We start from the raw sequence: 22,020 nt of genomic DNA, 5'->3' as shown, positions 1-22,020 counted from the left end.
TTAAAAACTCATCTTTGTCGCCAGGCTTGGGACTTTTAGATCTTCCCCCTGATCAATAAGTGTTTTAAGTATGAAGTGTTGAACGATTGGTTTGATAAGTTTTATTTTCTTTTAACTGAATTGAAGGGTGGTTTTTAATGTAGTATTAATTGGATTTATATTATTGTTCTGTTTTTGTATATGCTGTGAGCTGCCCCGAGTCCTCGGAGAAGGGTGGCATATAAATCCAATAAAAATAAATAAAAAATAAAAATCTTATATTAGGGGCCGTGTTTGAGAAACACTCCTCTGCGCCATAATGGCGGAAGAATTCTGGGAGTTGAAGTCCACAGGTCTCTCAGTGACCGAGGCTGAGAAACATTGGCCCACGATAGTGATGGCGAACGTTATCTTGCTTGGTTGCTAAAAGGGTGTGTGTGCAGTAGCACGCATGTGTGCATGTGCCCGTATCCATAATGCAATGCCCTCCCCACACACATGCGCACAGAAACACCCACCCACCCATGCTTCCCCTTTGTGCATGCGCACAGGCCTCACTGAGGCCTCCAGACCTCCAGTAGGCCCACTGAGGCCCCCAAACTTCCAGTAGGCCCACTGAGGCTTCCTACTTCCAGAAGGCCCACTGAGGCCTCCAGAGTTCCAGTAGGCCCACTATGGCCTCCGGACTTGCAATCGGCCCACAGAGGCCCCCAAACTTCCAGTAGGCCCATTGAGGCCTCCAGACTTGCAGTAGGCCCACTGAGGCCTCCAGACTTCCAGTAGGCCCACTGAGGCCTCCAGACTTCCAGTAGGCCCACTGAGGCCTCCAGACTTCCAGTAGGCCCACTGAGGCCTCCAGACTTCCACTAAAACCTTGCGAGAGGTCCCCGAAGACACTTTCCAGGACGCGTACCGGTCATGGCAGAGTCGCTGGAAAAAATGTGTAGAGGCCCAAGGACAGTACTTTGAAGAATTTTAAGTGTTTCTGCAAATCTGTTCAATAAATTACTTTTTTAAAAAAATAATTGCATTGCTTTTGGAACGCACCCTGTATAAAAGATACAAAGGAACAGTTCAAAAAGTCCAATATCAGTGAGGCCTATGCGCATGCACCGGGACGGGATTGTGCACATGCGCAAGGGCGGTGCAGAAGGGTCTGCATGCGTGGGAGTGAGGGGAGGGGTGAGGGGCACACACACACACCTTTTAGCACGCGAACCAAAAAATGTTCGCCGTCACTGGCCTAGAATAAACATCTCGAGAGCTTTTGGGATTATGGACAGGTGGACTCACAACTCTCCCTCCTTCCTATCTCCATAGGTCACCGCCATTGGGTGCTGAGCATTGCTTGGTCTCCCGACGGGAAGAAACTAGCATCTGGTTGTAAGAACGGGCAGGTGAGTATAGGTTTCACCTTTGTTTCTTTTTCCTGAGATGGGTTCAGTGATGGGCTCCTACGGGTACGGTCAGGTACGCAGAACCGGTTGAAATTTCTTTAATTTTTTTCTTTTTTCCCTTCTGGGCTCCAGGTATGTTTTTCCTATCACAGTAAATGAGGTTGAATGTGTATAATTTTAGAAGAGCTGTGCATGTGTACATACACATAGATTTTACATAGTAGATAATGTATATTGTTGTGTCCCTTTGTGTAATATGTACCGTGTTTCCCCGGAAATAAGACACTGTCTTATATTAATTTTTGCTCCAAAAGTTCTGCTATGTCTTATTTTCAGGGGGTGCCTTATATTTCTGGGCAGCGGCGGCCAAGGCTCAGCCCCCTCGCCGTACCCGTCTTTTTTCGGCACCGGCACCACTTGGGGAGGAACCCTCTGTGGCCATGGGCGTGCCTCCAGATCCAGAGGCAGAAGACAGCCCGACGGATGGGCGGCTACCCGCCTGCAGCAGCAAAGGGGGCTGACGGTTTGGGCTGGTCAGCATCGGGAGCTGCTCCTCCGCTTTCGGGATGCCACCGCCGATTTCGCTGCTGCCAGGCCTCTCAGCTGTCTGGCGGCCCACGTGTCTTCTGTCGGTCGCAGCGGCGCAACGGCGGCCGACAGAAGACAAGTGGGCCGCCAAACAGCTGAGAGGCCCGGCGGCAGCTAAATCGGCAGTGGCATCCCGAAAGCGGAGGAGCAGTTCCCGACACTGACCAGCCCAAGCAGTTTTGGGGTTAAGTAAAACCAGGAATGGAGGAGGGAGTGGGGAGGAAGAAAGGAAGCATCTCTTATTTCGTGGTCTCAGAATGCAACCCCCGCGAAATTATGAACAGCTTTGAATGGTACTGTTTTTCCACCGTACCGTATGTAAACTTGGCTACGCCTTATTTTCGGGGGGTGCCTTATATTAGCAAATTCTGCAAAACCTCTGACATGCCTTACTTTAGGGTACGTCTTATTTTCGGGGAAACACAGTATGCACACATATGGCATATATACAGTGGTACCTCGGTACTCGACCACAATTCGTTCCAGAAGTGTGGTCGAATACCGATTTGGTTGAGTACCGAATTTATTTATCCCATAGGAAATAATGGAAATGGATTTAATTGGTTCCCAGCCCCTGTTAACTCGCTGGGAACCAATTAAATCTATTTTCTTTATTTACAATGGGATAAATAAATTCGGTACTCCAAGCTGCAGGAAGGGTGGGGGCTGCTGCAATCCCAGCAGCTTCAGGGGGCTCCTTTCCTCGTTGCTTCCTCTTATTACCTGTAAGCAGCTGCAAAAACTTTCTCCTTCCCGGCGGCTGCAACGGCGGCGGCTTCCCTTCGAGCGCCGGGAACGTCACGTAATGAAGGGAAGCTGCTGGAGCGGCGGCAACTGCTGAGATGGCTCCGGCGGCTTCCCTTCATCACGTGATGTTCCCGGCATTGTTGCTACTCGAAGGGAAGTTGCCGCCGCCTGGAAGGAGAAAGTTTTTGCAGCTGCTTACAGGTAATAAGAGGAAGCACTGAGGAAAGGAGCCCCCTGAAGCTGCCGGGATTGCAGCAGCCCCCACCCTTCCTGCAGCTTGAAGCTCTTATAGAGCTCCTCAGCCCCCTGAAGCTGCTGGGATTGCAGCAGCCCCCGGCGGTAACATTTCGGATAATAAACAAAATTTTCTTTGGCTGTTCGGTATCCGAATTTTTGTTCAGATACCGAAGCAAAGTTTTGCCGAAAATTTTGTTCGTTATCCGAAATGTTCGAGAACATAGAATTACAGAGTATATTTTGGATGTTCAGGAATAGTAAATAGATAGGAAAATTGTATCTCTTTGAGCCGAGGAGAGGCCAGGCATCCTAACTCAAATCCTTGATGTGAGTGACATCAAGTTGGCCACCTTTAAGCCAGTCACATGATCGTCAAGCCACTCCCACCTGGTCACATGGCCGGCAAGCCACACCCACAAAAATTTAAAAAATTTAAAAATGAAGTAGGAAAAATAGGAAATGGGATGGAGAAGGAAAAAGTGTAGAGGAAAAAGAAAGGAAAGGCATTGATTTCCAACAAAGCTGAAGAATCTTCTTGGATGAGAAGTGAAACATCTTTCAAAGAAAAAAACAGAAAGTCCAGTTGCAACTTCCAACACCCTTTGTGCAGTATGTACTTGGAAACCGCTTCTGGACTTTATGCCCAAGGTGGGAGGGTAAAAAATGAACGTCCAACCTCAGTTTTTTATTTTTTACATAGTAGCACAAAAACTAGCCATTTCTATAACAACCCCCCCCCCCATCTAATCGGTAAACGCCCCAAAATCAAAGTTCCATATTTTTTACTCCCACCTCGAGCATAAAGTCCAGAAGCGGTTTCCAAGTAGAAAACGACAAAAATAATCGTGTTTTTCTTTTGATCGAAACAGTCCATTCACCCATCGTTGCAGAAGCGCATAAAACGATTTTGAGAAAAGTGTTTCTTAATGTGTCCCATGTAACTTTCCGTGGCAGATAATGCTCTGGGATCCAAGCACCGGAAATCAGATTGGCCGTACCCTGGTGGGTCACTCCAAGTGGATCACTTCACTGTGCTGGGAACCTCTGCATTTGTAAGTCACCACTTCAGCCCCCGCTCAACACCCCCCTCCCCCGCAAATCTTTCCTGCCTCTGCACTTATAAACTAAGGGATCTTAAAATTACAATCGTTGCTTAAATTCTAATCGTGGTTTTAAATTACAATTGTGGCTTAAATTCTAATCATGGTTTAAATGATAGTCGTGTCTTAAATTGCAATTTTATCTTACATCACCCTCTTGGCTCATTGTGAGTAGTCTTCGACTTAAAACAATTCATTTAGTTATACAGTAGTTTGAAATTACAGTGACACTGAAAACAGTGACTTATCACTGTTGTTTCACACTTATGACCGTTGTGGCATCCCCATAATCACGTGACTGCTTGTACTTATGACGGTTGCTGTGTCCCAAGGTCATGCAATCCCTTTTCGTGACCTTCCAACAAGCCAAGTCCAATGGGGAAGCCCAGATTCGCTTAACAGCGGCGTTACTGATTTAACGACTATGGCAATTCACTTATTATTATTATTATTATTATTATTATTATTATTATTATTATTTATTAGATTTGTATGCCGCCCCTCTCCATAGACTCCACTTAATAAACATGGTGAGAAAAGTCGTGCAATGGAACAACACTCACTTCACAAATTTCTCACTCATTGACAGAAATATTAGGCTTGGTTGCAGTCGTAAGTCAAGGACTACCTGTAATTATTTCTTTTGTATAATTCCTGTAGTTTTCAACTGTATTTCCACCTAAGATGCAGAGGAAAAAAGCCCAGTCCTGTACTCAGCATCTTAAAATCATCCAAAATCTTTTTCTCATGTTAGTACTATGCACATAATTTGGGTTTGGCAATATATAAACAAGCTAACAGCGGATGCTTGTACAGTATTTATTGAAGCACTATAGCTTTATGAGGTAGTGTTGCAGATTGCCACAAGAGGGAGCCAGAAGCATGATTCTCTCTCTGCGTCTCTGTTATTTGTCTGTTTGGTATTGCTGATTACTCATATCTCCTGACTATCTGCTGGATATTCCATGTTTCCTTTGCGCATGTGCATCCTTCATAACCCGGGGGTCGCTCTGCACACTCCTTAACATCTCCTCCTGCAGAAGAACAGTGGATTAGAGTTATTCAACCTTTGCCTGTTTTCAATAGTTTTTAGGAAAAATTTCACAGCTTCTTTCTCTCTCTCTTTCTCATCTCTCTCTCTCCCTCCTTTCTCTATCTCTCATATGTCTATATCTATATCTCTCATCTCTGACTTCTCTCTCTCTCTCCCTTTCTCTCTCTCATATTTCTATATCTCTCTCCTTTCTCTGTCTCATCTCTCATCTCTCTTTCTTTCTCATCTCTCTCCATCTCTCTCCCCTTTCTCTATCTCTCATCTTTGTCTCACTTTCATCTCTATCTCTGTCTCTCATATTTGTCTCTCCTCTCTCTCTCTCTTACTCTCTCTCACTCTCCCTTTTCTCTCTCATATCTCTATATCTTTCAAATCTGTCTCCTTTCTCTCTCTCTCTCTCACTTATCTCTCATCTCTCTCTCTCTCTGTGTCTTTCTTTCTCTCTCTTTCACCTCTGTATCTCATATTTGTCTCTCCTCTCTCCCTCTTACTCTCTCTCACTCTCCCTTTTCTCTCTCATATCTCTGTCTCCTTTCTCTCTCACTTATTTCTCTCTCTCTGTCTTTCTCTCTCATCTCTGCCTCTCTCTCTCTCTCTTTTTTTCTCTCTCTCTCATCTCTCTCTCTCCTCTCTCCCTCTTTTTAATTCTGCCTTCAGGAATGCCGAGTGTCGTCACTTAGCCAGCTCTTCCAAAGATGGCAGCGTTCGAATCTGGGACACGGCGTCCGGCCGCTGCGACAAGATCCTCACCAGCCACACTCAGTCGGTCACCTGCCTCCGGTGGGGGGGCGACGGCTTGCTGTATTCCTCTTCGCAAGACCGCACCATCAAAGTCTGGAGGGCCCAAGACGTAAGTCACCTAGTCGTGGGGAATCGTGGCAGCGGACAGACTGAATAAATGAAACCAGAAGCAGGTTGGAACCTCTTTCCCTTTTGCCACCTCTGCGTGTTGTTCCCATCGGGGTTTGGTTGGCCCGGGCAATGCAGTGCAGTTATCAATTCAATCCAGAAGATAGACACAAAATACAGAAGGATTGTCAGGCCCAAAGTCATTATGTGAAGCCACAGGTTTACCTGACACAGTTTAACAGCGATAGAGGAAAGGGGAGGAGTGAGAGAGAGAGATACAGTGATACATCATCTTACGAACTTAATTGGTTCTGGGATGAGGTTTGTAAGGTGAAAAGTTTGTAAGACGAAATAATGTTTCCCATAGGAATCAATGGAAAAGCGATTAATGCGTGCAAGCCCAAAACTCACCCCTTTTGCCAGCCAAAGTGTCCGTTTTTGCGCTGCTGGGATTCCCCTGCGGCTCCCCTCCATGGGAAACCCCACCTCCAGACTTCCGTGTTTTTGTGATGCTGCAGGGGAATCCCAGCAGCACCAAAACGGGCACTTTGCTGGCAACGTAAGTCCGGAGATGGGGTTTCCCAGCGAGGGGAGCCTCAGCGAAATTGCAGCATTGCAAAAACACGGAAGTCCTCGAAACCCCACCTCCGGACTTCTGTGTTTTTGTGATGCTGCAATTTCGCTGAGGCTCCCCTCGCTGGGAAACCCCACCTCCGGACTTCCGTTGCCAGCGATTTTTGTGCTACTGGGATTCCCCTGAGGCTCCCCTCCATGAGAAACCCCACCTCCGGACTTCCGTGTTTTTGTGATGCTGCAGGGGTTTCCCAGCAGCGCAAAGACGGGTGTTTCGCTGGCAACGGAAGTCCGGAGGTGGGGTTTCCCAGCAAGGAGAACCTCAGCGAAATTGCAGCATCGCAAATACACAGAAGTCCTCAAAACCCCACCTCCAGACTTCCATGTTTTTGTGATGCTGTGATTTCGCTGAGGCTTTCCTCGCTGGGAAACCCCACCTCCGGACTTCCGTTGCCAGCGAAGCGCCCGTTTTGGTGCTGCTGGGATTCCCTTGCAGCATCGCAAAAACACGGAAGTCCGGAGGTGGTGTTTCCCATGAAGGGGAGCCTCACGGGCGCTTCGCTGGCAACAGAAATCCGGAGGCGGGGCATCCCAGTGGCGGCAGCTTGGATTTGTAAGGTGAAAATAGTTTGGTAGAAGAGGCAAAAAAATCTTAAACCCCGGATTTGTATCTTGAAAAGTTTGTATGACGAGGTATCACTGTACGTATATATATTTATGCCACCGCAGAGTCCAAAGTAAACGAACAAAGGAAGGAACCAGAAATCCCTGCACCAGATTGGTCCTCATGATTGCACTTGTGGGTGTGGGGATGTGATATGAACTTTGACCTGGATATAATCTCAAGGGACTTAGAGTTGGAATGATCGAGTTGAATCCAGAAATGGATTACTGTAGTTAATAAATCGAATCCTGCGTGAAAGCACAGGCGTCGAAACTGATTTATTTCTCAGATGCTATCTGGTTCGCTGACAAGGATCTTGAAAAACTTGAACAATGGGCGCTATCTAACAAAATGAAATTCAACGGTGGAAAAAAGTAAGGTTCTATATTTAGGCAAGAAAAACAAAATGCACAGGTACAATATCTGTGGTACATTGCTGAACAGTAGTAACTGTGAGAGGGACCTTGGAGTCCTAGTGGACGACCATTTAAATAGGAGCCAGCCATGTGCAGCAGCTGCCAAAAAAGCCAACACAGTTCTAGGCTGCATCAACAGAGGGAGAGAATCAAGATCACGTGAAGGGTTAATACCACTTTATAAGGCCTTGGTGAGGCCACACTTGGAATACGGCATCCAGTTTTGGTCACCACGATGTAAAAGGGATGTTGAGACTCTAGAAAGAGTGCAGAGAAGAGCAACAAAGGTGATTAGGGGACTGGAGGCTAAAACATACGAAGAACGGTTGCAGGAACTGGGCCTGGCTAGTTCAATGAAAAGAAGGACCAGGGGAGACATGATAGTAGTCTTCCAATATCTCAGGGGTTGCCACAAAGAAGAGGGAGTCAAGCTCTTCTCCAAAGCACCTGAGGGTAGAACAAGAAGCAATGGGTGGAAACTAAACAAGGAGAGAAGCAACTTAGAGGTAAGGAAAAATTTCCTGGCAGAACAATTAAACAGTGGAGCATTCACAACTTGCCTCCAGAAGTTGTGAATGCTCCAGCACTGGAAGTTTTTATGATGTCGGATGACCACCTGTCTGAAGTAGTGTAGGGTTTCCTGCCTAAGCAGGGGGTTGGACTAGAAGACCTCCAAGGTCCCTTCTAACTCTGTTGTTATTATTATAATGAAAGGGAAGTGATGGATGCCTTGCTTTTTCTGTCGTCTTCAGGGAATCCTGTGCCGCACTTTGCAAGGCCATGCGCACTGGGTCAATACCATGGCCCTCAGCACGGATTACGTCCTCCGGACGGGAGCATTTGAGCCGGCCAAAGCTTCTATCAACCCCCAGGATTTGAGCGGATCATGTAAGAGCCTCTGGCCCCTTTGAGTCCCCTTGTTCAGAGTTTCTCAACCATTGGCAACTTTAAGCGGGGTGGACGTCCACTCCCAGAATTCCTCCCAGCTTCCCCAATGTCTTTGCACTGGGGAAGCCATCAGCAAGCTTAACAACCCATCATCCTTGTTTAATGACAGCGACAGGGACTGCCAGTATCGCCATCACTAAGTGAGATTAAGATTTAAGATTTATTAGATTTGTATGCCGCCACTGTATCCACTAAGCTGTGCGCGCGCGTGCACACGCACCCCAAAACACACACACCCGCGCACCCTTTGAAAATCACCTTCGCCGGTCTCCGCTGTGAGAAGAATGGAGAGAACGGAAAAGAGTGAGAGCAACAGACAGAGCAAGATAGAGAAAAAGTGAGGAACAGAGAGAGAGAGAAAGAGGGGGGAGAGAAAGAGATAGCAAGAGAGAGAGAGAGAGAGAGAAAGAAAACGAGAGAAAGAGTGAGAGAGAAAGAGAGAGAGAGGAAGAAAACAAGTGAGAAAAAGAAAGAGCAAGAGGGGGGGAGAGAGAAAGAAAGCAAGAGAGAGAAAGAAAGAGATGAGAGAGGAAGGAAGAGAGAGAGGAAGAAAACAAGAGAGACAGAAAGCTAGAGAGAGAGAGAAAGAAAGAGAGATGAGAGGAAGGAAGAGAGTGAGAGAGGAAGAAAGCAAGAGAGACAGAAGAGTGGAAGCAAGAGAGAGAGAAAAGGGGAGAAAAAAGAAATGAGAAAATGATTGAGGCAGAGAATGACAGGAAAGAGAGAGAAACAGAGAGAGAAGTGACTTGATTTAAAGCATATGGTAAAAGCACTTAAATAATAACAGAGAGAGAAAAAACCAGCCCTCACCTGTTTTTATTAATACTTATGTTTTTGGTTTTGCTGGTTGTTTTAGTTTTAATAATAAGGGATTTTGGGTTTTTTAAATTATTAATTTCTTTTAATAAAAAAGAAGGGATTTTTTTCTTATTTATCTATTTATTTAATTTAAAAAAAAATTTTTTTAATTTATTTTTTTATGCCGCCCAGTACCAAGGGGGCTGCCGCTCAGGCACTATATTTTTCCGCCCACACCGAAAAAAAATTAGAGGGAACATTGTATGCCGCCCCTCTCTGAAGATTCGGGGCGGCTCACAACAACAACAACAATACAATACATAAAATACAAATCCAATAAAATTAAAAAAACGAGATTTAAAACCCATAGATATTAAAAGCAATCATACTGCACAATCACACCATTCTCATATATTGCAGTCAGGAAAAAAGGTGGTGGTGGAGGAAGAGATAGTTATTCCCCCCATGCCTGGCAACATAGATAGGTCTTCAGCATCTTGCGGAAGGCGGGAAGGGTAGGGGCAATTCAAATCTCCGGGGGGAGTTGATTCCAGAGGGCCAGGGCCGCCACAGAGAAGGCTATTCCCCTGGGTCCCACCAAACGGCATTGTTTAGTCGACGGGACCCGGAGAAGGCCAACTCTGTGGGGCCTGATTGGCTGCTGGGAGGCAGTCATATGATGACATACTTTGTGACTACATCACTTAGTGACGGAAATTTCCATATCACAACAACCGGATTTAGTAACTGGTTTGTCCCATAAAACATACAAACAATGGTTGCAGGATTTGGGTTTGGCCAGTCTAAAAGACTGGACGGTCACTTGTCTGAAATAGTATAAAGTCTCCTGCTTGAGTAGAGGTTTAGACTAGAAGACCTCCAAGGTCCCTTTCAGCTATTTTCTTATTCTAATTAATTGCTATCACATCCTATTTATCCTTTCCTTTCCTTTCCTACAGTGGCAGACATCAAGCAAAACGCACTATTGAGATACAATGAAATCCGGGTAAGAGTTCCAGATTATTATTATTATTATTATTATTATTTTCAAATTTTTTTTGCAATTGGACATTGGATATTTAAGATGGGAAGGTCTTCAAAAATTGTTTGACTTTTAGTTTACATTCTTTGTCAGCAGCCTAACGCATTTTTGCAGTAAACCTCGCTTGTTGCGATCAAACGATAGTTAAATAAGCTGTTACCCAATATTTCTAGAATACATTTTAAAATTATCGGATGAAGCCATCTCACTGGAGGCTGCTCATATATATATATATGAGCATATATATATATTTATATATATTTATATATGAGCATATATATATATATTTATATATATTAAGTAATACCTCGTCTTAAGAACCTAATTGGTTCCGGAAGGAGGTTCGTAAGGCGAAAAGTTCGTAACACGAAACAATGTTTCCCATTGGAAACAATGTAAAAGCGATTGATGCGTGCTGGGGGGGGGGAATCCCAAAATGGCGCTCCGCTGGGCGCCGCCACCCGGCTGTCACCTTTTAAAACAGCCGGGGGGCTCCTCGGCGTTCTCCCGAACCCGAACTTTTCGGGTACAGGAGGCCGCTGAGAAGCGCCGCCGCCCGGCTGTCACCTTTTTAAACAGCAGGGGGGCTTCTCGGCGTTCTCCCGAACCCGGAAGTTTGGGTTCGGGTTCTGGAGGCCGCTGGGAAGCGCCCGGCTGTTTCAGAAGGTTACAGCCGGGTGGCGGCGCTCGGCGGAGCGCCGTTTTTGCGCTCGGCAGCGGCGTTTTCGGCCAATCTGGAGGCTGGAAAGGAGGTGGGGAATCCCAATAGGGAATTCCATGGGCGGAGCTTTGACGTCACGAAGACGTCTTTCCTGATCAGCCGAAATGTGGCCTCTTCGTGACGTCAAAGCTCCGCCCATGGAATTCCCTATTGGGATTCCCCACCTCCTTTCCAGCCTCCAGATCGGCTGAAAATGCTGCTGCCAATTGCAAAAACGGCGCTCCTCCGAGCACCGCCACCCAGCTGTAACCTTCGGGTTCAGGAGGCCGCCAAGAATTGCAGGTGCTTCTCAGCGGCCTCCGGAACCTGAACCCGAACCTGAACTTCTGGGTTCGGCGTTCAGGAGAACGCCGAGAAGCCCCCTGGCTGTTTCTGAAGGTGACAGCCGGGCAGCGGCGCTTCTCGGTGGCCTCCCGAACCTGAAAAGTTCGGGTTCAGGTTCGGGAGAACACTGAGAAGCCCCCCCGGTTGTTTTAAAAGGTGACAGCTGGGCGGCGGCGCCCAGCGGAGTGCCATTTTGCGATTTTTTTTTCTTTTTGCATGCATTAATTGCTTTTACATTGTTTCCTATGGGAAACAATGTTTCGGCTTACGAACGTTTCGCCTCACGAACCTCCTTCTGGAACCAATTAAGTTCGTAAGACGAGGTATTACTGTATATATGTTTTTTTTGCTCTTGCCCAGGGCCAAGGGCCAGAAAGGCTGGTCTCTGGATCAGATGACTTCACTTTGTTCCTCTGGCTTCCCGCCGAAGATAAGAAGCCGTTGACAAGAATGACGGGCCATCAAGCGCTAATCAATCAAGTCCTCTTCTCCCCTGACACCCGCACCATCGCCAGCGCCTCCTTCGACAAGTCAATCAAGCTTTGGGATGGACGGACTGGGAAGTAGGTTGATTTTTTTGGGGTGATGGTTCTGGAACGTTCTGGAGATCTTCCTTCCTGCCACATCGACTCAGATGTGGTGAGTTTTTTCTGGAGGACATTTCTGGAGTAACACATGGTGTTCTGGGCATGTTCTAGTCCATGGGTCTCTAGGTGTCCAGCAAACCTGGAAAGCAGGAAAATCAGGGAAATCGTCGATTCAGGAAATATTAGAGAATTATGAGGGAATTTGTGAAAAAAACCGGAATAAATTACGGGGGGAAAAAACCGAACTGTATTAAAATGTTTAAAAGTCAGGGAAAAATCATGTAAAAAAAAAACCCGGATCGCGCTGCCTTGCTGAGTCAAGCAAAAATGAGCATAACTGTGGCAACAACTTGCGTCCTCAGCTACTGATATTTCTCCACGGCTTAGCCGTTTGGTATGACGTCATCTGCAACACTCCGCGGCCTGCACTGGCTGCCGATCGGTTTCCGGTCACAATTCAAAGTGTTGGTAATGACCTTTAAAGCCCTACATGGCATTGGGCCAGAATACATCCGGAACCGCCTTCTACCGCACGAATCCCAGCGGCCGATAAGGTCCCACAGAGTTGGCCTTCTCCGGGTCCCGTCAACTAAACAATGTCGTTTGGCGGGCCCCAGGGGAAGAGCCTTCTCTGTGGCGGCCCCGGCCCTCTGGAATGAACTCCCCCCAGAGATTAGAACGGCCCCCACCCTCCTTGTCTTTCGCAAATTACTCAAGACCCACCTTTGTCGCCAGGCATGGGGGAGTTAGGATATTCCTTCCCCTAGGCCATTACAAGTTATGTATGGTATGTTTGTGTGTGTGTTTGGTTTTTATAATAAGGGTTTTTAGTTGTTTTATTAAATTGGATTGTTACATGTTGTTTTTTATCATTGTTGTTAGCCGCCCCAAGTCTGCGGAGAGGGGCGGCATACAAATCCAATAAATGATAAATAATAATAATAATAATCTACAACCTCGTCTTAACTAGATCTCAAGTTACAGGGAAATGTCAGAGAATTTCAAAATGCTTTACCCCTGGATACCCTGGGTCTCCAACATTGGTGACTTTAAGGCTTGTGGACTTCAACTCCCAGAATTCCTCAGCCAGTATGGCTGCCTGAGAAATTCTGGGAGTTGAAGTCCGCAAGTCTTTAAAAAATTGCCAAGATTGAAGACGCCAGCTCTAATCTGAATTTTATTTTCCCTGTTTTTTCTTATTACAATTCTGTTGTGAGCAGGAATGCATATAGTACAGGAAGTCCTTAACTTACGACAGTATAGCCCCACCTTTCCATCGTTAAGTGGATCAGGTGGCCCCAGGACACTCAGACGGTCAAAAATATGAGTCCGTTTCCAAGTTTGGATCACGTCACCATGGGGACTGACTAACGTCGGTCGCAAGTGTGAAAAAAGTCATAATTTGCTTTTTCCCATGCCGCTGTAACTTTGAATCGTCACTAAACAAATGGCCGTAAGACAAGGATGACCAAAAGTAAGAAAATAAAAAGATGAAGAAATAGAATGTAATGATTGATTAATCTTTGATTCAATACTTATTGAGAGAGAACTTATTGTTATAAACGAGATCTGTTTAAGTGGAAATTTGAAAATTATTATACGGAAGTCTGAACAAATTAATTGATTTGGAATAATAAGTGAAGATTTTGAGGATAAATAAGAAAACCTGTAATGTACTGTATAATGAATATGAATATATAATACGTTTAATTATACGTTTAAATGCATTTTGGAGGTATTTTGTTATGATGAAAGAGGGGAAAAGAAAAATAAACATTGAGGATGAAGCTTAAAGTAGGGGAGAGAGCAATAGGCCTTAGAGTGAAAAAGAATAGGAAAAAATAAATATTATGGAAAGTCAACTTTAATTTTGAGAATTAAAGTTAAATTTTTGGATTAACCTGATAAACGCAGAAGACAAAAGTAGAATTTTTACTGGAAGTCGATCTCTTTGTTTTTGGCTATATGTACCTAGAACACTGGTTCTCAATCTTTCTAATGCTGTGACCCCTTAATACAGTTCCTCCTGTTGTGGTGACGCCCAACCATAAGTCGAGCGCCAATTTTCCCAACAGAGCTTTAAGCTGATTGGCAGGAAGGTCAGAGGGACACACTGACTGGAAATGCCTGATTGGTTGGATTGTAAAAATATGTTCCAAGGTGCCAGAATAAAAGCTTTAGAAACATAGAAACATAGAAGACTGACGGCAGAAAAAGACCTCATGGTCCATCTAGTCTGCCCTTATACTATTTCCTGTATTTTATCTTACAATGGATATATGTTTATCCCAGGCATGTTTAAATTCGGTTACTGTGGATTTACCAACCACGTCTGCTGGAAGTTTGTTCCAAGGATCTACTACTCTTTCAGTAAAATAATATTTTCTCATGTTGCCTTTGATCTTTCCCCCAACTAACTTCAGATTGTGTCCCCTTGTTCTTGGGTTCACTTTCCTATTAAAAACACTTCCCTCCTGAACCCTATTTAACCCTTTAACATATTTAAATGTTTCGATCATGTCCCCCCTTTTCCGTCTGTCTTCCAGACTATACAGATTGAGTCCATGAAGTCTTTCCTGATACGTTTTATACTTAAGACCTTCCACCATTCTTGTAGCCCGTCTTTGGACCCGTTCAATTTTGTCAATATCTTTTTGTAGGTGAGGTCTCCAGAACTGAACACAGTACTCCAAATGTGGTCTCACCAGCGCTCTATATAAGGGGATCACAATCTCCCTCTTCCTGCTTGTTATACCTCTAGCTATGCAGCCAAGCATCCTACTTGCCTTTCCTACCGCCCGACCACACTGCTCACCCATTTTGAGACTGTCAGAAATCACTACCCCTAAATCCTTCTCTTCTGAAGTTTTAGCTAACACCGAACTGCCAATGCAATACTCAGATTGAGGATTCCTTTTCCCCAAGTGCATTATTTTACATTTGGAAACATTAAACTGCAGTTTCCATTGCTTTGACCATTTATCTAGTAACGCTAAATCATTTACCATATTACAGACCCCTCCAGGAATATCAACCCTATTGCACACTTTAGAGTCATCGGCAAATAGGCAAACCTTCCCTACCAAACCTTCCCCTATGTCACTCACAAACATACTAAAAAGAATAGGACCCAGAACAGACCCTTGTGGCACACCGCTTGTAACCTGTCTCTGCTCAGAATACTCGCCATTAACAATAACTCTCTGATGTCTATGCTTCAGCCAGCTTGAAATCCACTGAACTATCCAGGGATTAAGTCCAATCTTCACTAATTTATCTATCAGCTCTTTATGTGGAACCGTATCAAAGGCTTTGCTGAAGTCCAGATAGGCAATATCCACGGCACCACCTTCATCCAACACCTTTGTGACATAGTCAAAGAAATCAATAAGATTAGCCTGACACGATTTGCCTTCAGTAAAGCCATGCTGATTTGGGTCCAATAAGTTATTGTTTTTTAGATGCTGATTTATCCTCTTTTTGAGTAGAGTCTCCATCATTTTAACTACAACTGATGTCAAGCTAACTGGCCTGTAGTTACCAGCTTCTTCTCTACTGCCCTTCTTGTGGATAGGCACAACACTGGCCATTCTCCAATCCTCAGGAACTTCTCCTGTTAACAAGGATTGGTTAAACAAATCAGTCAGGGGGGTAGCAATGACAGATCTGAGTTCTTTAAGAACTCTGGGGTGGATGCCATCTGGACCCATTGCCTTATTTATCTTTAATCGTTCAAGTTCTTCTAAGACATCGGCTTCTAAGATCACTGGAGCTGAATCCGTACAGCTGGAAGCAATGCTATATCCCTCTATAGTATTATTTTGTAAGGTGTCTTTTGAGAAAACTGAACAGAAGTAGCTATTGAAATGGTCAGCAATCTTATTCCCATCAATGCATGTATTATTCCCGGTACTAAGCTTTGTGATGCTGCAGTTTTTCTTCTTCCTATCACTAATATATCTGAAGAAAGTTTTATCCCCCTTCTTTACAGATTTTGCTATTTCTTCCTATTTTGAGGCTTTAGCAGCATATATAGTTCCTAACACTGTGGGAAATTTGTCTTAGGTGACCCCTGTGAAATGGCCGTTTGACCTTCAAAGGGCCCCGACCCCCAGGTTGGGAACCACTGAGCTAGAAGATAATACATTGGTACCTCTACTTAGGAACTTCATTTGTTCCGTGAGCAGGTTCTTAAGTAGAAAAGTTTGTAAGAAGAAGCAATTTTTCCCATAGGAATTAATGTAAAAGCAAATAATGCATGCGATTGGGGAAACCACAGGGAGGGTGGAGGCCCTGTTTCCTCCCAGGAGATTCCTAGAGAGGCCCCATGGAGGCTTCTCCCTGCCTTTTCTGGCCCTGGTTTCTCCCAGGAGATTCCTAGAGAGGCCCCACAGAGGCTTCTCCCCATCTTTTCTGACCCCGTTTCCTCCCAGGAGATTCCTAGAGAGGCCCCATGGAGGCTTCCCCCGCCTTTTCTGGCCCTGTTTCCTCCCAGGAGATTCCTAGAGAGGCCCCACGGAGGCTTCTCCCTGCCTTTTCCAGCCCTGTTTCCTCCCAGGAGATTCCTAGAGAGGCCCCACGGAGGCTTCTCCCTGCCTTTTCCAGCCCTGTTTCCTCCCAGGAGATTCCTAGAGAGGTCCCTGACTTTTCCGGTTACATTTTCAGAGGCTCGGGTTTGTAAGTGGAAAACAGTTCTTGGGAAGAGGCAAAACAAATCTTGAACACCCGGTTCTAATCCTGAAAAGTTCACAGGTAGAGGCGTTCTTAGGTGGAGGTACCACTGTACATGTACATTTTGTGTGAGAAAGTGGCGAATTTTTTTTAAAAAAAATTCAAAAAATAACACGAAAAAAGACAGACTTGGGGAAATGAGTGGGGAAGAGAATTTCCATCCTAACTGGCTTTTTCTGACCCCAGGTATCTCGCCTCTCTGCGGGGACACGTCTCAGCTGTGTATCAGATTGCGTGGTCGGCCGACAGCCGTTTGCTGGTTAGCGGAAGCAGCGACAGCACCCTCAAAGTGTGGGATGCCAAGACGCAGAAGTTGGCCGTTGACCTGCCCGGACATGCCGATGAGGTATGGCTGGTCTCCCCCCAACCTCGGATTGCCTCGGGGTGCCTTCGACTAACGCAAGCTGGTCAAAAGAAGGATGGGATTTGTGGTCATCTAGCGTGTTTCTCAACTCAACAAGTTTGAAGGACCGCATATGGACTTCAACTTCTAGAGTTCCCCATGGATGTGTGATGTCCATCCATCTTAAAGCAGGCTGGCTGGGGGATTCTGGGAGTGGAAGTCCACACTTCTTAAAGTATGCTGGCTGGGGGATTATGGGAGTGGAAGTCCACCCATTTTAAAGCAGGCTGGCTGGGGAATTATGGGAGTGGAAGTCCACACTTCTTAAAGCATGCTGGCTGGGGAATTATGGGAGTGGAAGTTCATCCATTTTAAAGCAGGTAGTCTGGGGAATTATGGGAGTGGAAGTCCTTTTAAAATATTTAAAATTATTAGATTTATTGAAGAACTTGAAGAAGCAACAATTGACTATATATGTGAGAAGATAGGAAAAGAGGATCAAAAAATAGTTACCAGTACTTGAAAATTGGTTACACTTATGTCTGAATAATATCTGCTGGTAATATTCACCGTATGATAAACTGAAAATTAAACTGTCAACGAAACAGCAGGGGTTATGTACAGTCTGTTTTTGTTATGTCATGGGTTTTCTCTTTCACTTCTCTTTGCTTTGATGGTGAATGTAAAGATGCAGTGATTGAGAAAATGTCCTTTTAAATGTATATACAGTAGTACCTCTAGATACGAGTCTAATTCGTTTCAGACCCGAGCTCGTATGTCGATCAACTCGCACCTCGAACGAATGCCTTTAGACTTCGCGCCGAGATAACTGGTAGCAAGGAATTCTTGTGCCACCTAGTGGAAGCTCGGCTCGTATCCCGAATTTGAGCTCGGGTGTCGAACAGAAATTTTGCTCGCGTCTCGGCTTGTAACTTGGAATATTCACATGTGGAGCAGCTCGTATCTAGAGATACTACTGTATCTGGGGGAAAAAATATTTTTTTAAAAATGCCAGCTGAGGAATTGTGGGAGTTGAAGCCCACCCCTCTTAAAGCATGCTGGCTGGGTGATTCTTGGAAGTCCGATTTTCCTAAAGTTTCTGAGGTTAAGAAACATCGATCTGTAGAGCAACAGGTGAGTGTAGGTTTTCTACCAAGCACTCTCTTACAGGCTGTTTTTCTGGATGGCAAATTAGCAACTATTGAGCGATACAAATTTTCTAGTCCTCAAGATGGATTTAAAGTTCCATGAATGCGATTCCCGAGAAGCATATTTCTCTTTTTTTCCTTATTTGCTGGAGGAGGCAGGGTGGGGTTTTAGCTTAAAGTTCTTTCAACTTCTCCCCTGCGATATTTGATTGGCTCTTGTGATATATTACTTTCCAGGTGTTTGCCGTAGACTGGAGTCCTGATGGCCAACGAGTAGCAAGCGGAGGGAAGGACAAATGTCTCCGGATGTAAGTTTTCCCCACCCCGCCCACTTCCTGTGTTTGGTTTCATTGGATGGTCAGGCTCAAATGTCATAATTGCTGGGGGCATCCCAGGCCTTACCATCCCTGGTGGTGTTGTTGCACATGTAATTGTATGCACATTTTATATTTTATTTTTTTAAATTCCGTTTCTTTAGCCACTGATCCAATTGACCCTTAATGCACAATTAATTTATGTGGTTACTCACTCTGTCCTGTCTAATATGTTTTTAAAATATTTTATATAATATAAATATTTACTGATAGAAGAGAATATTTGTAGCTCGGAGGGAGGTGGGGTTGAACTTAGGGGTCCAAGCAGGAGAAGGGGAACTATTTTATTTTATTATTAGAGTTGGAAGGGACCTTGCACATCATCTCATCCAATCTCCCTGGTGACCTCTCAGCTTGGTGGTTCTCTCCTCCTCTTCCTTTCTCCTCCTTTTCCTCCTCTTTCTCCTCCACTTCTTCTTTCTCCTCTTCCTCCTCTTTTTCAACTCCTCTTTCTCCTCTTCCTCTTTCTCTTCTTTCTCCTCTTCCTCCTTTTCCTCCTCTTTTTCCTCCTTCTCTTCTTTCTCCTCTTTCTCCTCTTCCTTTCTCCTCTTTCTCCTCTTTCTCCTCCACTTCTTCTTTCTCCTCTTCCTCCTCTTTTTCACCTCCTCCTTTCTCCTTCTTTTCCTCTTTCTCCTCTTCCTCTTTTTTCCTCTTTCTCTTCTTTCTCCTCTTCCTCCCCCTTTTCCCTCCTTTTCATCCTCTTTTTCCTCCTTCTCTTCTTTCTCCTCTTCCTCTTTTTTCCTCTTTCTCTTCTTCCTCCTTTTTCTCCCCCTTTTTCCTCCTTTTCATCCTCTTTTTCCTCCTTCTCTTCTTTCTCCTCTTCCTCTTTTTCTCCTCCTCTTTCTCCTCCCCTTCCCTCCGTTCTGGTACTGATGATATTACCCAGTTTGGTAATGAACACTTTGGGGGGGAAAAAACAATCAATAATAATAATAATAATAATAATAATAATAATAATAATAATTTATTAGATTTGTATGCCGCCCCTCTCCGAAGACTCGGGGCGGCTCACAACAATGATAAAAAACAGTATTATAGTGAACAAATCTAATATTAAAAAGAAGTACATAAAACCCTATCATATTTAAAACCAAACAACACATACATACCAAACATAAAATATAAAGAGCCTGGGGGAAAGGTGTCTCAACTCCCCCATGCCTGGCGGTATAGGTGGGTCTTGAGCAATTTACGAAAGACAAGGAGGGTGGGGGCAGTTCTAATCTCCGGGGGGAGTTGATTCCAGAGGGCCGGGGCCGCCACAGAGAAGGCTCTTCCCCTCGGGCCCGCCAGATGACATTGCTTAGTCGACAGGACCCAGAGAAGGCCAACTCTGTGGGACCTTATCGGTCGCTGGGATTCGTGCGGTAGCAGTCGGTTCCGGAGGTACTCTGGTCCAATGCCATGTAGGGCTTTAAAGGTCATAACCAACACTTTGAATTGTGACCAGAAACTGATCGGCAACCAATGCAAGCCACGGAGTGTTGGAGAGATGTGGGCGAATCTTGGAAGCCCCACGACAGTTCTCGCGGCCGCGTTCTGCACGATCTGAAGTTTCCGAACACTTTTCAAAGGTAGCCCCATGTAGAGAGAGTTGCAGTAATCGAACCTTGAGGTGATGAGGGCATGAACGACTGTGAGCAATGACTCCCTGTCCAAATAGGGCCACAACTGGTGCACCAGGCGAACCTGGGCAAACGCCCCCCTCGCCACAGTCGAAAGATGATGTTCCAATGTCAGCTGTGGATCGAGGAGGACGCCCAAGTTGCGTACCCTCTCTGAGGGGGTCAATAGTTCCCCCCCAGGGTGATGGATGGACAGAGAGTATTACAGTAATGGCCAAAATATGGAAACACTTTGGGAAAAGTGTGTTTTTGAGGTTTGGTGGCTAATAACACCCCTTTGTTTGAGTAGTACCATAAAATTGTATATCAATGGAAAGATAATTTAATCAAGATGAAGGATTTGCTATTAGAATAGCAGTTGTAAAGAAGAAAAGTGAAACACGTAGGAAAAATAAGATATACAAAAATTATCACCAATTATAATTTTATGGTAATAGTCCCCCCCAAAAAGTGGTGTTATTAGCCATCAAACTTAAAAATACTTTACATTATTCCCAAAAGGTTTCCACAATTTTGGCCACTACTATAAGGACCCCCTATAAATCTTTAGAATAAAACATTTTACTCTAATTCAATGTTTCTAACCTTTGGCAGTTTTCAAACGCATGGACTTCAATGCAAAGATGTCAAGTATTTTTTTCTTCTTTCCAACAGATGGAGACGATAGCGGAAGGACTAGAGAATCTTTTAAAAATTCTTTTTTGGCCCTAACTGGTCTACTCCTCCTGTTTTAGGGATGATTTGGGGGTTTTGAGAATGGGGGCCATTGTACAGAATATTTGGCAGACAACTTCCTTTTATGTCGAACACTAGAAAAATATATTGAATGTTTTCATCCACATGGATCCTACAGCATAAACAAGAAGATCTTCAGACCACGTTTCACCTTAGCTTATGAACTATGCTGGTCACGAATAAGCCACCATTCCCTTGTTTTGGACTCCTGTCAATAAGATGGATATAATTATCTCCTTCCCTCAAATAGCAAATTGAAGCGAGTACAGAAAGAATTGGGCATCAACTTGGCTGAACTTAAATATTTCGACCACTTTTTAAAAAGTATTATCTTGGAGGAAACCACAAGAAGAAAATTCAGAGACGACTGACGATAGAGCACAAAGCAGCCACAATTTGACTAATGTTCAGTAAAATGAAGAAGCAAAGATGGAACGGAGTTGGCCACAAAACGACAGAGGCTGGCAAGAAATTTGGAGCTCCTTAGAAATGCTCCTTAGAACATGAGACTATTATATGCTTCAATTTTTATTTTACAGATAGTAAAATAATTACATTCTTTTAAACCAAAATGTTTTATGGTGATACAGAAAATGCAGGATAGTTCTTGCTTAACGTCACAAAATTGGGGTGGAGAACTAAGAAGAACAGAATAACAGAGTTGGATGGGACCTTGGAGGTCTTCTAGTCCAACCCTAGAAACATAGAAGACTGACGGCAGAAAAAGGCCTCATGATCCATCTAGTCTGCCCTTATACTATTTTCTGTATTTTATCTTAGGATGGATCTATGTTCATCCCAGGCATGTTTACATTCAGTTACTGTGGATTTACCAATCACGTCTGCTGGAAGTGTTATTCTCCTAAGGCAATGGTTCTCAACCTTTCTAATGCCACGATCCCTTAATACAGTTCCTCATGTTGTGACCCCCAACTGCCAATTCTCCCAACAGAGCTTGAAGCTGATTGGCAGGAAGGTCAGAGGGACACCCCTACTGTAAACGCCTGATTGGTCGGGTTGTAAAAATATGTTCCAAGGCG

General features: G+C 44.7%; 1 protein-coding gene across 1 annotated transcript in view; it reads left to right on the top strand.

Moving 5' to 3' along the window:
- The window catches only part of NLE1 (notchless homolog 1), a 30,814-nt gene extending 9,262 nt beyond the window's left edge, over positions 1 to 21,552 (top strand). Inside the window, exons 5-13 of the mRNA XM_070735399.1 lie at positions 1,300 to 1,376; positions 3,903 to 4,000; positions 5,760 to 5,952; positions 8,357 to 8,492; positions 10,310 to 10,356; positions 11,798 to 12,000; positions 16,942 to 17,101; positions 18,484 to 18,554; positions 20,900 to 21,552. Coding sequence (XP_070591500.1) covers positions 1,300 to 1,376; positions 3,903 to 4,000; positions 5,760 to 5,952; positions 8,357 to 8,492; positions 10,310 to 10,356; positions 11,798 to 12,000; positions 16,942 to 17,101; positions 18,484 to 18,554; positions 20,900 to 20,912 — 998 coding nt within the window. The 3' untranslated portion in view covers positions 20,913 to 21,552. The remainder of the gene's footprint in view (positions 1 to 1,299; positions 1,377 to 3,902; positions 4,001 to 5,759; positions 5,953 to 8,356; positions 8,493 to 10,309; positions 10,357 to 11,797; positions 12,001 to 16,941; positions 17,102 to 18,483; positions 18,555 to 20,899) is intronic.
- Positions 21,553 to 22,020: the final 468 nt, after the last annotated feature.

This window comes from Erythrolamprus reginae, chromosome 1, assembly GCF_031021105.1.
Source record: "Erythrolamprus reginae isolate rEryReg1 chromosome 1, rEryReg1.hap1, whole genome shotgun sequence".
Classification (NCBI taxonomy): domain Eukaryota; kingdom Metazoa; phylum Chordata; class Lepidosauria; order Squamata; family Dipsadidae; genus Erythrolamprus; species Erythrolamprus reginae.
This window is presented reverse-complemented; position numbering and strand designations above follow the sequence as displayed.